The following is a 14,377-nucleotide window of genomic DNA, read 5'->3' as shown; positions in this document are numbered from 1 at the left end:
CAAGCAAGATATCGTTTAGTAGGGGAATGGATGGGTAAAACTGTGGTACATCCTGATAATAGACTATTATTCAACACTAAAGATAAATGAGTTATAAAGCTGTGAAGACACAGAGGAACTTTAAACGTGTATTACTAAGTGAAAGAAGACAGTATGAAGAGGCTAGATACTGTATGATTCCAACTACATGACATGCTGCAAAAAACAAAACTACAGGAACAATATAAAGGCCAGTGGTTTGGCAGGCGAGACAGGAAAGATGAATAGGCAGAAAAAAGAGGACTTTTAGGGCAATGAATATATTCCATATGATATTATAATGATGGACATATGTCATTATACATTTGTCTAAACCCCCAGAATAACAACACCCAGAGTGAACCCTCAGGTAAACTATGGACTGGGTGATTATGATGTGTCAATGTAGGATCATCCTTGGTAAAAATTGTGCCATTCTGGCAAGTGACATCAATCATGGGAGATGCTATGCATGTGTAGGGGCAGTAGGCATACAGGAAATACCTGTACTTCCCTCTCAATTTTGTTATAAACCTAAAACTGCTCTAAAAAAATATTTCTTGAAAAAAAAAAAAGATCTGGGGAAAAAAGCGTGCAGACAGAAATTCACATGTCAAGGATATCATAAAAGGATTTTATTCTTGCTTTGGTTGGGATGTCAGACTCTCAGAACTTCAAAATTACATCTAGGGTATGAGGAATTGTTATGCAGAGACACTACAAGGCAAAACCAAGTTTAGAAACCAATTATTCAGTCCAACTTTCTTAATTTTATTGTAAGATCCAGAAAGTTAAATGACTGCCCAGAGTTACCTACCAAGACAGTGGTAAAGTCAAGATTAGAGCTTCCAACTCTAAGCCAATGATCTTTTTATTATACTCAGATATTTCAGAAAACATAGACTTGTTCTTAGTGAACATGCTGGGTCACAGGTAACCAATGCTTGTTTTCTTCTCTTTCTTTAAAGTTTTCTTATCAGAGCACTCATAAGTCACCTATTTAATAACCTATTCTAAAGGTATGCCAGGAATCAATCAATATTAACAGCAGTTACAACACTTGTAAAAAAAAAAAAAAGAAAGAAAAAAAAAGAGAGAAAACCAAACATCATGCACTCCCGATTTAAAAAAAAAAAAAAACAACACCACCACATATACTCCTGCCAAAAGAACTGAACTTGACTCAGATCAAGCTTCTAGATCCAGCTACCAATTTACAGGCAACAACTGTATCATGAGTATGCAATCACAGAGAACTCTATAGTTAAGTGTCTCCGGTTCTTCAAAAAGTGTAAGAAAGGCATGAAGAGGGAATCTGAGATTAAAAGAGATTTTAAAAGCGTTATCAATCTTTTTAAGGATGCAAAACTAAACAATTAAGAAACACAAGGAACTATATTATAAAAATCAGAAGAGTGGTTTCTTTTGAGAGGAAGAGGCTATGTTTGGGTAGCTGGCAAAGTTCTCCTTCTGGACTCGAATGTTAATTACAAGAAAACATGCCTTATGATTATTTATTTGTTTTGTGGTTTTCAATATCTGTTTTATTTTACAATAAAAGGTTAAAAATGATAAACATCTCAGATCAGTAAATAATCAGACTCCAGATAAAGTATCTTCTGAGCAAGAGATTTTTTAAAATGCAATCTACAGTTATTGATTAGGACTACTACGTATGACATCTTGTAATTCCAAAAAATGTAACCTGAAGGCACACTACTTTCCATAAATCACAATGAAGAAGCTTTCATTCCCCTTATTTTCCCATCTTCCTTTTTTTGTCCTATAAACATTAGCCACGAACTCCTCTAACAAACCCAGATGACATAAGATCACTTTAAACCAGACAATGATTGTTCCCTACTAGACTTAAAAACAAACAAAAAGGGGTGCCTGGATGGCTCAGTCAGTAGAGCACATGACTTTTTTAAGTGGACTCTACACCTGGCCCAATGCTGGACTTGAACTCATCACCTCTAGCTCAAGACCTGAGCTGGGATCAAGAGTCAGACACCCAAACCACTGAGCCACCCAAGTACACTTAGAGCATTGGACTCTTAATCTCAGTTAGGGTCTGAGTTCAAGCCCTACATTTGGCTTGGAGCCTACTTAAAAAAATTATGATTAACGAGTATTAATCATATTCGCTAAGGCATAAGTACTTTTATGCATCACTTGATAAGGAAAAGGGGGAAAATTGAAACCTTACAGAAGAGATCACAGATGCACCTGATCCTACACAGATACATTACAAATGTACATTAAGTCCTCTACGAAGATCAACAGACACAACGGTGGCAGTGCAGAGAGATAAGCTGTAAAGAATGAGAAAGAAACATTTAAAGGTCTACTAAAGAGTTATCCCCAATCTCTGTAACTCAACTTATGTAAAAGGAGAAACAAACTTTGAGTGGATCACAGCCCCTTTGGAAAAGTGAAGCAAAACAGATGCATAGTCACAAACACAAAATTCTGCTTGCAATTTTATTTTATTTATTTATTTTTTTAAGATTTTATTTATTTATTTGACAGACAGAGATCACAAGGAGGCAGAGAGACAGGCAGAGAGAGAGGAGGAAGCAGGCTCCCTGCTGAGCAGAGAGCCCGATGTGGGGCTTGATCCCAGGACCCTAGGATCATGACCTGAGCCGAAAGCAGAGGCTTTAACCCACTGAGCCACCCAGGCACCCCTGCTTGCAATTTTAGACTCTGCTCCTGTAACCCCTCCACTTTAAGACTTTTTCCTGCAAATGCGCTAATGAATCAAGGATTTTAGCTGAACTTCTAAAAAAAACTTTCCACCTTGGGGCACCTGAGTGGCTCAGTGGGTTAAGCCTCTGCCTTCAGCTCACTCATGATCTCAGGGTCCTGGGATCAACCCCCATATTGAGCTCTTGCTCAGCAGGAAGCCTATTTTCCCTCTCACTCTCTGCCTGCCTCTCCGCCTACTTGTGATCTCTGTCAATAAATAAATAAAATCTTAAAAAAAAACTTTCCACCTCTAACAAAATCACTCAAATTTAGAAACAGTACAGACAACTTTGGTGATTAATTCTAATACCTTACATCTAGGTACTTCTCACAAACAAAAGATTTACCTTTCCTGAAACGGATTCTCCGTCATAGAAAAGATAGTGTTTTTCTACTTTGCCATCTTCAGTTTTCATTTCAGCCATTTTCCTGGTCTCTCCATCATTAAGGACAACATCAATCTCACAAATGGGTCCAAAAAAGCCTCCAAGAAAACTCTGAAATAAAAAAGGAAAATAAAAGGAAATATAAAAGGAAAATGCTCATAATTATGTTTTGTCAGTCACTACATTTTATAATACAAATCTAAGTATCTCTTACCTACAGTTAAATAGAATGCGAATCTGTAAGTTCAACATGGAAGTAAGAACTTACATCAAATTCGACCTCAAAACTAAACAAATTTAGTATAACAATGTATATACAGCTAATATTGTACTGTACATTAAAATATGTTGAGAACAAATTCATATTGCATGTTTTTTGCCACAGTTTTTTAAAAGACAAAAAGAAAACTAAAATTTAAACATGCTATAGTTTCAATCATTTCCACAGGTAACCAATATAAATAATCAATTACTACTATACCAGAAATCTAAAAAATTAATTCTTAACATTTGGACTTGAAAAGCTATCTTTAGTTATACTTCTATGCTGTTATTTCATACGTAGCACTCATACAATCCAAATTATGCAGTACTCATACAAATCCAAATGCATTATTATAACGTACTATTTACTATAAAATGCACTGCTATATAGGTCTGACCAGGAAGTGTTACATTGTAAAAACTCTTGAAATAGAACTGGCTCTAATGGAGAAGACTAAATTTCTGTGAATTTTTCCAAAGAAAATGTGTAAGCCTTGTTATGGAAATCCTGAATATGACAGAAATATAAAGGACAAAAATCAACCGCTTATGAATGCCAAAACACATTAGTTGATAATAATATGGACTCCATTAGTAATTCCAATATCAGATACAGCTGGAGATTATTTTTGTTACTAAAGAAAGCTGGTATTCTAGTCTTTTTATTTTTTAAGATTTATTTATTTATTTATTTATTTGACAGACAGAGATCACAAGAAGGCAGGGGGTGGGGAGGAAGCAGGCTCCCTGCTGAGCAAAGCGCCCCATGCGGGGCTCGATCCTAGGACCCTAAGACCATGACCTGAGCGGAAGGCAGAGGCTTAACCCACTGAGCCACCCAGGTGCCCCTAGTCTTTTTTTTTTTATTTATACCAACCGTCCTCTATCCTGTCATCCTACATCCCTTCTTAGTCTGCCCTACACAACCACAATAATCTCTTAAAAACATAAATCTCATAATTTTCTGTTTAAAATCCTTCAGTGGGCTGGTAAGAGTATAAATTGGAACTACTTTAGAAAATAGTTGGTATTTGGGGCACCTGAGTGACTCAGTGGGTTAAAGCCTCTGCCTTCGGCTCAGGTCATGATCTCAGGGTCCTGGGATCAAGCCCCGCATCAGACTCTTTGCTCAGCAGGTAGCCTGCCTCCCCCTCTCTCTCTGCCTACTTGTGATCTCTGTCTGTTAAATAAATAAATAAAATCTTTAAAAAAAAATTGTTGGTATTACCTGGTTAAGCTAAAGATATACATATCCCACGACCCAGAAAATACACCCTTAGATATATACCCTAAAGAGAAACTCTTACATACATGAACCAGGAAACAAATATAAAAATGTTAATAATATCTTGGTTCATAAAGTCCCAAATAGGAAACAATCCAAATATCCATCAACAAGAGAATGGATACATAAATTTTATTCTATATTCATACAGTAGGCAAAGGGATGAGACACAACTATACACAATAATAACTTTCACACATACTATAGAATTACATTTATTAAAAAGTCAAAAACATGTAGCGCACACTATAGCATCAGAAGTCAGGAAGTGGTTAGAAGAGAGCATAGAGGGAGTTTCTGGGGTGCTAATTACGCTGTTTGCTTTTATCTGAGCACTTCACACACAGGTTTGATCACTTTGTGCACTTATTCTTCTGTACACTTATCTGTGCACTCTTGTGTACTTCAATGAAATGTTATTTTAAATATGTGCACACGTGAGTGCACAAGTGCACGTGCGCGCGCACGCGCACACACACACACACACACACACTCTATTCCCTGACATGGTCTGCACATATCTGTTCTATCATCTCTCCAGTCACACAAGCCTCAAATTATTCAAGTTAATCAAATCTGCCAGGTTCCTTCTTGTCCTAGACCAAGTATCCTTAACCTAACTAACTCAGCCTCTGAATCTCAGTCTGACTCATTTCCATAAAGAGGCCTCCCATACGTTCCTAAATTGAAACTAGAGTCTCCAAATTTAGGCCTCACAACACCATGTAGTTTTATTACTTCATCATCTGTTATAGTGTGTGCTTATTCAATACCTGAATCCCTGACTGAACTCCAGGAGGACAGACACTTTATCCTTTGCTCACCACTGAAGACATAGTAGCTAGGAGTAGTGTGTGACATTTAGTAGAAAGCATTCAAAAACTACTGAGTGTTAATTTTGAATAAAATAATACTCTCCTGATACTAAAAAATAAATGGATACACAAAAGAAATGAATTAAACCCAGAATATCTGGAAAGATGGGAGCTCCCCCAAAGGAAGTTAGCTTTGGTGCAGTAGCTACGTCTAGAGCAAGGAACTTTCCTCAAGCCTCAGTTCTGTCCTCAGGTGGCAGAGTAACAGCAAGCAAGCTAATGATCCTCTCAAAACTCTGCAGGTCACAGGGCGATACTATGATCAAAGGAGACAATGCTTTCCTAAATTCTGCTTGCATTTTTGTTATTATTAATCCTATATAAACAAAAGATTATAATTTCAAGAAATCAACTCAAAGAATTGGCAGATTTATACTTCTAACATACTACAAAGACACAAACAGCATTTTTTCCTTTCAACGTTTTAATCCTTCCTGGCAACTTTACAAATAACTAAGTCAATTTTAACCAAAAAATTAATTTTAACTTAGAATGAAAAACATCAATGATAGGTCACATGCAATGCCCCTTTTCAGTTAGCTTTCATACTACAAGTTTTATACTCAAAACTTGCTTAAATGGTGTTATTTTTTCCTAAGGGCTACAGATAAGAGAATGTATAGCAGCTCAAAAGCAGGCTGCTGATATTTACTAACTCTCTAATACGTGAAAACTACAGAGCCAGCCAGGGTGGGGGGAAACTATGGGAAGAGCAATTCTGAAAGGGTAGAAGACAAGAGCCTCATTTAAGATATAAATCGCAGCAGAAAAATAAAATGTAATTTTCTCATTCCCCTTAATACATCCTAGAGCTGCTTCTGGGAAAAATGAGATTTGAAAACAATAAAAATTATTTTACGGATAAAAGAATTGTTATGGTAACTTTTTCCACATATGGATATTTAACACACAGAACTGAACTTGGGATTTGAAAGCTGTATTAAAAGATCAATTAATCAAAAATAATGAAATCAAAATTTCCACTAAATAAGGTGGTGTAAAAAAGACTGAAGTCTCATGAAACTTCACAATTAACCAATAACATAATTATAATTAAACAGTCTCATTTTGACACCAAAGATAAAAATGAAAAATTCCTAGGCATTAAAAATCTGAGAAAGCTATGTGGTATCTTCTATTACTTTCTGTATGCAGAAGAGTATTTTGTAACTAAAAATTTAAAAAGAGACTTACTTTTCAACACAGTCAAAACACTAATATGGGGAGAGAGCAGAAGGTATTTTTAAAAGCCTAGTTACAGCACATGCATAATAGGCTGAGTAAAAAGCTATAGTACCTTAACAATGTTAACAGAAACTTTAGCACCAGGATAACATCCAGTTTTCCACACTAGGACACATCAAAAATGAAAGAGTCCTACTGAAAGCCCCAGAAAAGTGTCGATGTCTTACATTTAACAAGCAGGCAACAAAGAGAAAAAAAAAAACTGAGAAAAAAAGTTTGTATTTTCTGTTTTCCTTCTAAAAGAAGTTGAAAGAGAAATATTTTCTACCCAAAGTCTTGCTTTTAAAGTCTTTATTGCAAGATGTGCATCTTCTGTTTTTTCAAAGGAAAATTCATGAAATTAAAAGTTTTAAAACTCCTCACAAATTATGATAGTTCTCCTGATAGGTAAAGAGGAAACAAAATACATAATTGGCAGGATGGTAAAGACAGTGGAAAGGAAATGAAAACTGTAAAGAAGGTTAGAATACATTAACAGAGACTTTTGCTGCAATTACAGATGAGACATTTTAAAGCGAAAGACTACTCAGTTCTGGTGAAGATATCTTCAAGTGAGCATTCAGAATATGAGATTTTCAGGACAGTATTAGACAGTATTAGACAAGTATATATAAGTCAAAACTCAGGTAGCCTTTAAATAACTAGACTCCAATATATATGACTATTAAAAGATTATAACATTGTTTTTACAGTTTTCTACTTGTGGCCTAACCCTCCTATCACCTTTAGGTTAATTTAAGATTTTTCATATAATTCATAAACCCATACTGCGCATTACCATCCAGCAAAATTGCATGTGGATATGTTAAAAGCCAACAAACTTTTTAGCGCTCACTTTAGAAACTTCACTCCTTCCAAGGGATGTAAAGAAGTGCAACTCAAGGTGAGTGGAAAGGGAGACTCTCAAAATTTACACAAGCAATGAAACAGCAAATTTTCATGCACGGATTACATTTATGCCCAGTTAAGTGTTCTAAAGCTTTACAATTTAGTTTATGTTTGACCAGTAAGTTGAAAATAAATTGCTCTTACAATAATCCAAAAGCCTATTAAAAGTAATAATTTTTAAAATAAGCAAAAGACTTTTAAGTCTTCTTGGCAAAGTATATTCAATGAATATTTCCTAACTCCCTGACTAGGCAAGGTCTTCAAATACTTCCTTGTTAAATTTATCACAACTGTTATTTCCACGTTAAACAAATAATTATACAAAGAGATGTTTACCTCCCTCTAGACTGTAAGCTACAAGAGAGAGCAAGGACTGTTTCACTTTTGCTAGTGGCCCTTGGGTACGCCTAAATAATTATCTGCTGCGTGAAAAAAAAAGGCCCCAAGTTTAAGAATAAATATGCCTGTCTTCACTCTTCTGATTTTAATCAAATCAACTTGAGTTTAAAATGTATTTATTCAATGGGGCACCTGGGTGGCTCAGTGGGTTAAGCCGCTGCCTTCGGCTCAGGTCATGATCTCAGGGTCCTGGGATCGAGTCCCGCATCGGGCTCTCTGCTCGGCAGGGAGCCTGCTTCTCTCTCTCTCTCTCTGCCTGCCTCTCTGCCTACTTGTGATCTCTGTCAAATAAATAAATAAAATTTAAAAAAAATGTATTTATTCAAAACAACTTTTTTTTTTCTTTTTTAAAATACACCTAGCTTCGTCTTCAGCCAAAAGTCTCAAGCAGTTTCCTGAACCGGTGAGTTCTGGGAAAGCTGATAGTATCAGGCGAGCACACAGTAGGCGCTCAACATATGCTTGCTAAATGAAATGAACACCCGAAGTGAGCCAAATGAGACCCAATCTAGAGGAGATGGCCAACACACACACAGTTAAACGCATCGTGCCCACGCCTGAGCTTCCCACTAACTGGTGAAAGTATTCTTGACTTTCCTCCCTCCTCTGTTCCCTAGGCCATTTCAACATCCCAAAGCGTTAAGTTTCCAGAAAATGGCTTGGGGAAGGAAATGACCGCCAGAGCTTAAACTAGCAGGCACAAAACCAGTCTTCTGGATTAAAAACGTCCCCACTTCAGTGTCCTTCTCCTTCTCTCTCCCATTCTACAAGTGTCAACATCAAGGCTGAACTGGGGTCAAGATATCGCCGAATGTCACCACATCGAGATAAAACCAAAACAAAACCCCGGAGTTTATCAGTCTCGTGACCACTGGAAGAGTGACCCCAGTCCCTCCCCCTCACCCCAGCCCGGAACTGGGGGACTGCCGGGTCACTCCACCTGAAGGGAAGCGAGGCTGTCCGGAAGGAGCGGAGGGACTTGGCTACCTTGGAAGGGGAGGCGGCGCTGAGCCCCCGCACAGGCGGGGTCCGAGGACTCAGCCAGGGCCCCCACAGCCGGTCGAGGAAGGCGGGCAGAGCCTCCGACAAGGCCAGGAGAGCGCGCCGCCGCCCGCAGGTGCTCGGGCCTCTGCGAGACCGGGAAGAGGCGGCGCCGCCGCCGGCCCTTCCCCGATCCCGCGGCGACCAGACAGGCCTAACCCGGCTCCCCGCCCTGCTCGCTGCCCGCCTCCTGCCGTTGCCCTCCGCCCCACCCGCGACACGGAGCCCGCCGTTGGCCGTCCCGCCGCGCGCTCTGAGGCCAGAGCCAGAGTAGAGCGCGCGGTCCGCCGCGCACTTACCATTGTCAGCGCCGCCGCCGCGTCCCCACCACTTCACTCCGCTTCCCTCAGAACTCCCAGTCCAGATTCCCTCCGCCCAAGCGCCCGTCACGTGACCTCGAGTCGCTGGCCGCACGTGACCCCTCCCTTCCTCTCCTCTCCTCCCTCTGCTCCAGTCCCCTCCCGGCCTCTTGCCCCGCCCCACTGGCCAGCCTGGCCCTCGAAGAGAGGCAGCTTGGAGGCGGAGCCTCGTGCTCCACCCTGGGGCTGGGGGGCGGGGCTACCGAGATGCCGTAAACTGGGAGGGGCCTGAGTGGACGCAGGCTCCTCTGGGCGTCCTCGCCCTATCTTCGGTCACGTGGGGGGCGGTTAGCTGACGGGCTTCTTTGCCACGCCCAATTCCCCTTCCTTAGGAAGTTTGAGTAACTGAAAAGGGGGAAAGAAGGAGGGATTGTTCTACCAGGCGCTCTGATCGGGTGGGTACGGGGCCGCCAAGGCAAAGGGGAGCTGTCACCCGAGGCGCTGCTTCCTTAGGCCTTGCAAGGTACAAATTCTCTTATCCACGGAAGAGGCATTCTTCTTGTATCTTTCTGGAACTCGACCCGGCTCCCTCTCCCACTGGGAGCGGCTGGGTTTTGAGAACTAGTTAGCTTTGTCGCATACCCTGAAGAGCCGGCCAGTGGGGAAAACTCGAGAGCGGTACATCTGTTGTTTTGTCAAGTACACGGATAGTTTGCGACCTAGCCACCTAAGCTGTGCTGTCCTGCCAGTACGTGAGGGGGTTGGGGGGCTTCGTAAAACAGGCGGTGCAGCTAGTTTGACCGCATCCAGACACTGTAGTCTAAGCCTAGAGGCAGGCCCTCCGGATGAATGGGATGCTGTTTTAGTTTTTTAAAAGCAGGTTGAACTGCCGCAGTGTATACGTGACCAAAGCAGAAGAATGATCATCTGAACGCACCATCAGTGTCCCATCATAACAAAACAAAATCAAGTTTGTGAGGCAGGGCCATAAAGCAAGTATAAAATTGTAAAAGGCTTGTAATTAGAGCATGGTCTCTAACCACACTAAAATTCAACTAGAGATAACAAAAGGAGAAAATCCGCAAATATATGGTAACCAAGCAACATAATTCTAAACCTCTATGTCAAAGAAGGCAGTGGAAACTTAAAAATAGTTTGAACTAAAAGAAAATTATAATAGAATTTATGTGATACAGCTGAAGTATTTATAGGGGGAGCTGTGGCTTTAAATGCATGTATTTAAAAAGAGTTTTTAAATCAGCAGTGTAAGTTCACATCAGGAAATAAAATCATACTAGCATGTGGAGGGGAGCAGGGTGTATGTGGGAATTGTACTTCCCACTCAGCTTTGCTGTGAACTTAAAACTTCTCTAAAATAATTTTAAAAACAGTAAAAGCCCTCATGTGGATAGTTATATTATCTTCAACAAAGGTGTCATGACAAATCAATGGAGAAAGGACAGTTTAACAAATGATGTTGGGAAAACTAGATATCCACTCGCAAAAGAATGGAGTTGGAAGCTTATCTTACACTGTGTACAAAAATTCACCCAAAGTGGGCTTAAGACCTAAAGCTATAAAACTGGTAGGAGAAAACGTAGGGGAAAATCTTCTTTGGACTCGACCATAATTTCAACAAAAATGACAGGCATAGCACAGGCAACAAAAGCAAAGAAAGACAAATGGAGGGGCGCCTGGGTGGCTCAGTGGGTTAAGCCGCTGCCTTCGGCTCAGGTCATGATCTCAGGGTCCTGGGATCGAGTCCTGCATCGGGCTCTCTGCTCAGCAGGGAGCCTGCTTCCTTCTCTCTCTCTCTGCCTTCCTCTCAGTGTACTTGTAATTTCTCTCTGTCAAATAAATAAATAAAATCTTTAAAAAAAAAAAAAGACAAATGATACTGAATCAAACTTAAGAACATTAGTGCTTCAAAGGACACAACAGAGTGGAAGGGAAACCTATGGAATAGGAGAAAATATTTGCAAATCCTATGTCTGACAAGATATCCAGAATACATGTTACTCCTACAACTTAACATACATTCTTCACATCTAGAATAAATGAAGAATGACCACAACTCAATAACAAAAAACAAATAACCCAGTTAAACTGTGGGCAAAGACCTCAAACATTTCTCCAAAGATGTTATACAAATATCCAATAAGCATATGAAAAGATACTCAACATTCAGATAAATGCAAATCAAAACCACAAGGCAGCACCTCACACCTACTAAGATGGTTACTATCAAAAGCAAAAATAACAAGTATGCATACTAACATGGGGAAATTGTAACCTTTGAGCACTGTTGGTGGGACTGTAAGATGGTGAGCCCCTTATGGAAAACAGTGTGGAGGTTCTTCAAAAAATTGAGAATAGAACTGTCATCACCCAAAAATCTCACTTCCGGCTCTATATCCCCAAAGAATTGAAAGTAGAGTCTCAGAAATACTTGCATATTCATGCTCATAGCACATATGAACACTCATATTCATTCATAATAGCCAAGAGGTAGCACGAACCCGAATGTCCATGGATAGATAAATGGAATATTATTAATCCATCTTCAAAAGGAAGGAAATCCTGTCACACGCTACAACATAAATGAACCTAGAGGATGCTGTGCTAAGTGAAATAGGCCAGTCGCAAAAAGATAATGACCATATGATTCCACTTATATGAGGTATCTAAGTCCAATTCATAGACACATAATAGAATGATAGTTACCAGAACCTGGAGGAAGGGGGAAAGAAGAGTTATTATTTAATGAATATGGAGTTTCAGATTTGCCAGATGGAAATGTTCTGGAGATCTTTTTCACAGCAATATGAATATACTTAACCACTAACAAACTGTACACTTAAAAATGGTTAAGATGATACATTTTATGTGTTCTTTACCAATGAAAAAAAATTAAACTCAGAGCAGAAAGAAGGAAGACAAAGAACAGAAGTCATTGGACTAGAAATAGGCAGGCAATAGAGAAGATCAGGGAATGCAATAGTTGGTTCTTTGAAAAGATTCATAATGTTGATAAGCCCCCTGGCAATACTAATCAAGAAAATATGACAAAATGTAAATTAACAGTATTAAGAATGGAAAAGAAGACATCACTTCAAATCCTACAGACATCAAAGGGATAATAGAGAAAAATACATGAACAACTTTTATGCCAATAAGTTTGGTAAGTTAGGGGAAATGGACACGTTCCATTAAAACAACTTTCTGAGGTGCGCCTGGGTGGGTCAGTTGGTTAAGTGTCTACCTTCAGCTCAGGTAGTGACCTCATGGGTTGTGAGATCGATCCCCACATAGGACCCCACACTCAGCAGGGAGTCTGCTTGAAGAGTTTCTCCTCTGTCCCTCCCCAACTTGAGTGCATTCTCTTTCTCTCAAATAAATGGATCTTTTTTTGTAATTTTTTTTTTTTAATTTGAGAGAGAGAGAGCATGAGAGGCGAGAAGGTCAGAGGGAGAAGAAGACTCCCCATGGAGATGGGAGCCCCATGTGGGACTCGATTCTGGGACTCTGGGATCGTGACCTGAGCTGAAGGCAGTTGCTTAACCAACTGAGCCACCCAGGTGCCCTCAAATAAATGAATCTTTAAAAAAAAAAATTCTGGATAAATCAATTTAAATTAATTTAAATAAAAATAAATATTCTGAAATAAACAAAAGAGGATATACAAAATTTGAACAGTCTTCCATCAGTGAGATTAAAGAGAAAATTTTAAATCTTCCCACCCCAAAACTCTAGGCTACAGAATTCACTTGTAGGTTCTACCAAAATGTAGGAAGAAATAATATACCAAGCTATCTACACAAACTTTCTAAGAGAATATAGGAAGAGAGAACACTTGCCAACTCCTTTTCTGAGCCATCATGACCCTGCTACCAAAATCTGACAAGGACATTACAGGAAAGAAAACTGCATATCAATATCCTTCATTAAATACTTAGCTGCAAAAATCCTAAACCAAGTTCATAAAGCAGAAATTTCTGTAAATACCATGATCTGTGGGTTGGCCCCACACTGGTTAAATGTGTTCCTTTGTGTACCTATAGAATTCCTAGTTAGTGGAACGGGACAACATCTTTATACATGTTTTAAAGTTCTTCTCAGGGGGCACCTGGGTGGCTCTGTTGGTTAAGTGTCTGCCTTCAGCTCAGGTAGTGATCCCAGGGTCCTGAGATTGAGCCCTATATTGAGTTCCCTGCTCAGCGGAGACCCTTCTCCCTCTCCTTTTCCCTCTCATTCTGCCACAATCCCTGATTGTGCTTTCTCTCTCTCTCTCTCTGTCAAATACATAAAATCTTAAAAAAAAAAAAGTTCATTTCTGTTATTGTTGATGTTCAAATCAGCATTAAGATATAAAGTGAAATGAAACGAAAACAAATGAAACTTTTAGTCTACGGCTGCAAAGAAAGCAAGGATAAATCTAAGGAGAAGGAATGTGTTTTTATGTTTTCCCCTTCCAGGTGGTATGTCTATATAGAGATATATAGAGATATATATTGGTCGATATCCAATACCTGAGAGTATTTCCTGGAGCTGATCTTTGGATTCTAGGATCCAAACAGGGATCCAAATATTTGTTCATTAAACATACTTAATGAGTTCTCACTAAATGGCAGATGTTGTTTTAGGCTGTGGAGATAAAGTCAATTAGAAAAGAAGAAGAGGAAGAGGAGGAGGAAGAAGAGGAAGAGGAGGAAAAAGAGAGAGGAGGAGGAGGAAGTTGTTCTTATCCCCAAGGAGCTTATACTGTAGTGTAGGAAATGGTCAATAAGCAAGTAATTAAATATAATATTTCAATTAGAAGAAACCACTAAGAAGAAATAAACATGTTGACATGAGTAGAAAAGAGCTATTTTTAGATAGGGTGGTAGGAAAGTGACATTTAAACTGAAATCTGAAAGGAGTCACCTA

The 14,377-nt window shown here is 39.4% G+C and overlaps 1 protein-coding gene across 3 annotated transcripts in view; it reads right to left on the bottom strand.

The window, feature by feature from the left end:
• The window catches only part of VPS26A (VPS26 retromer complex component A), a 31,796-nt gene extending 22,217 nt beyond the window's left edge, over window positions 1–9,579 (bottom strand). Inside the window, exons 1-2 of one of the 3 annotated variants that reach the window (XM_059397603.1) lie at window positions 9,452–9,579; window positions 3,117–3,266 (exon numbers count right to left, since the gene is read on the bottom strand). In XM_059397603.1, coding sequence (XP_059253586.1) covers window positions 3,117–3,266; window positions 9,452–9,454 — 153 coding nt within the window. In that variant the 5' untranslated portion in view covers window positions 9,455–9,579. Of the gene's footprint in view, window positions 1–3,116; window positions 3,267–9,451 lie in introns of those variants that run through there. The other 2 variants (XM_059397604.1, XM_059397605.1) reach the window with 2 other exon arrangements.
• Between the last annotated feature and the right edge of the window lie 4,798 nt (window positions 9,580–14,377).

The sequence above is a fragment of the Mustela nigripes genome, chromosome 4 (genome assembly GCF_022355385.1).
Source record: "Mustela nigripes isolate SB6536 chromosome 4, MUSNIG.SB6536, whole genome shotgun sequence".
Classification (NCBI taxonomy): domain Eukaryota; kingdom Metazoa; phylum Chordata; class Mammalia; order Carnivora; family Mustelidae; genus Mustela; species Mustela nigripes.
Note: the sequence above shows the minus strand (reverse complement) of the source record. Positions and strands in the feature narration are given on the sequence as shown.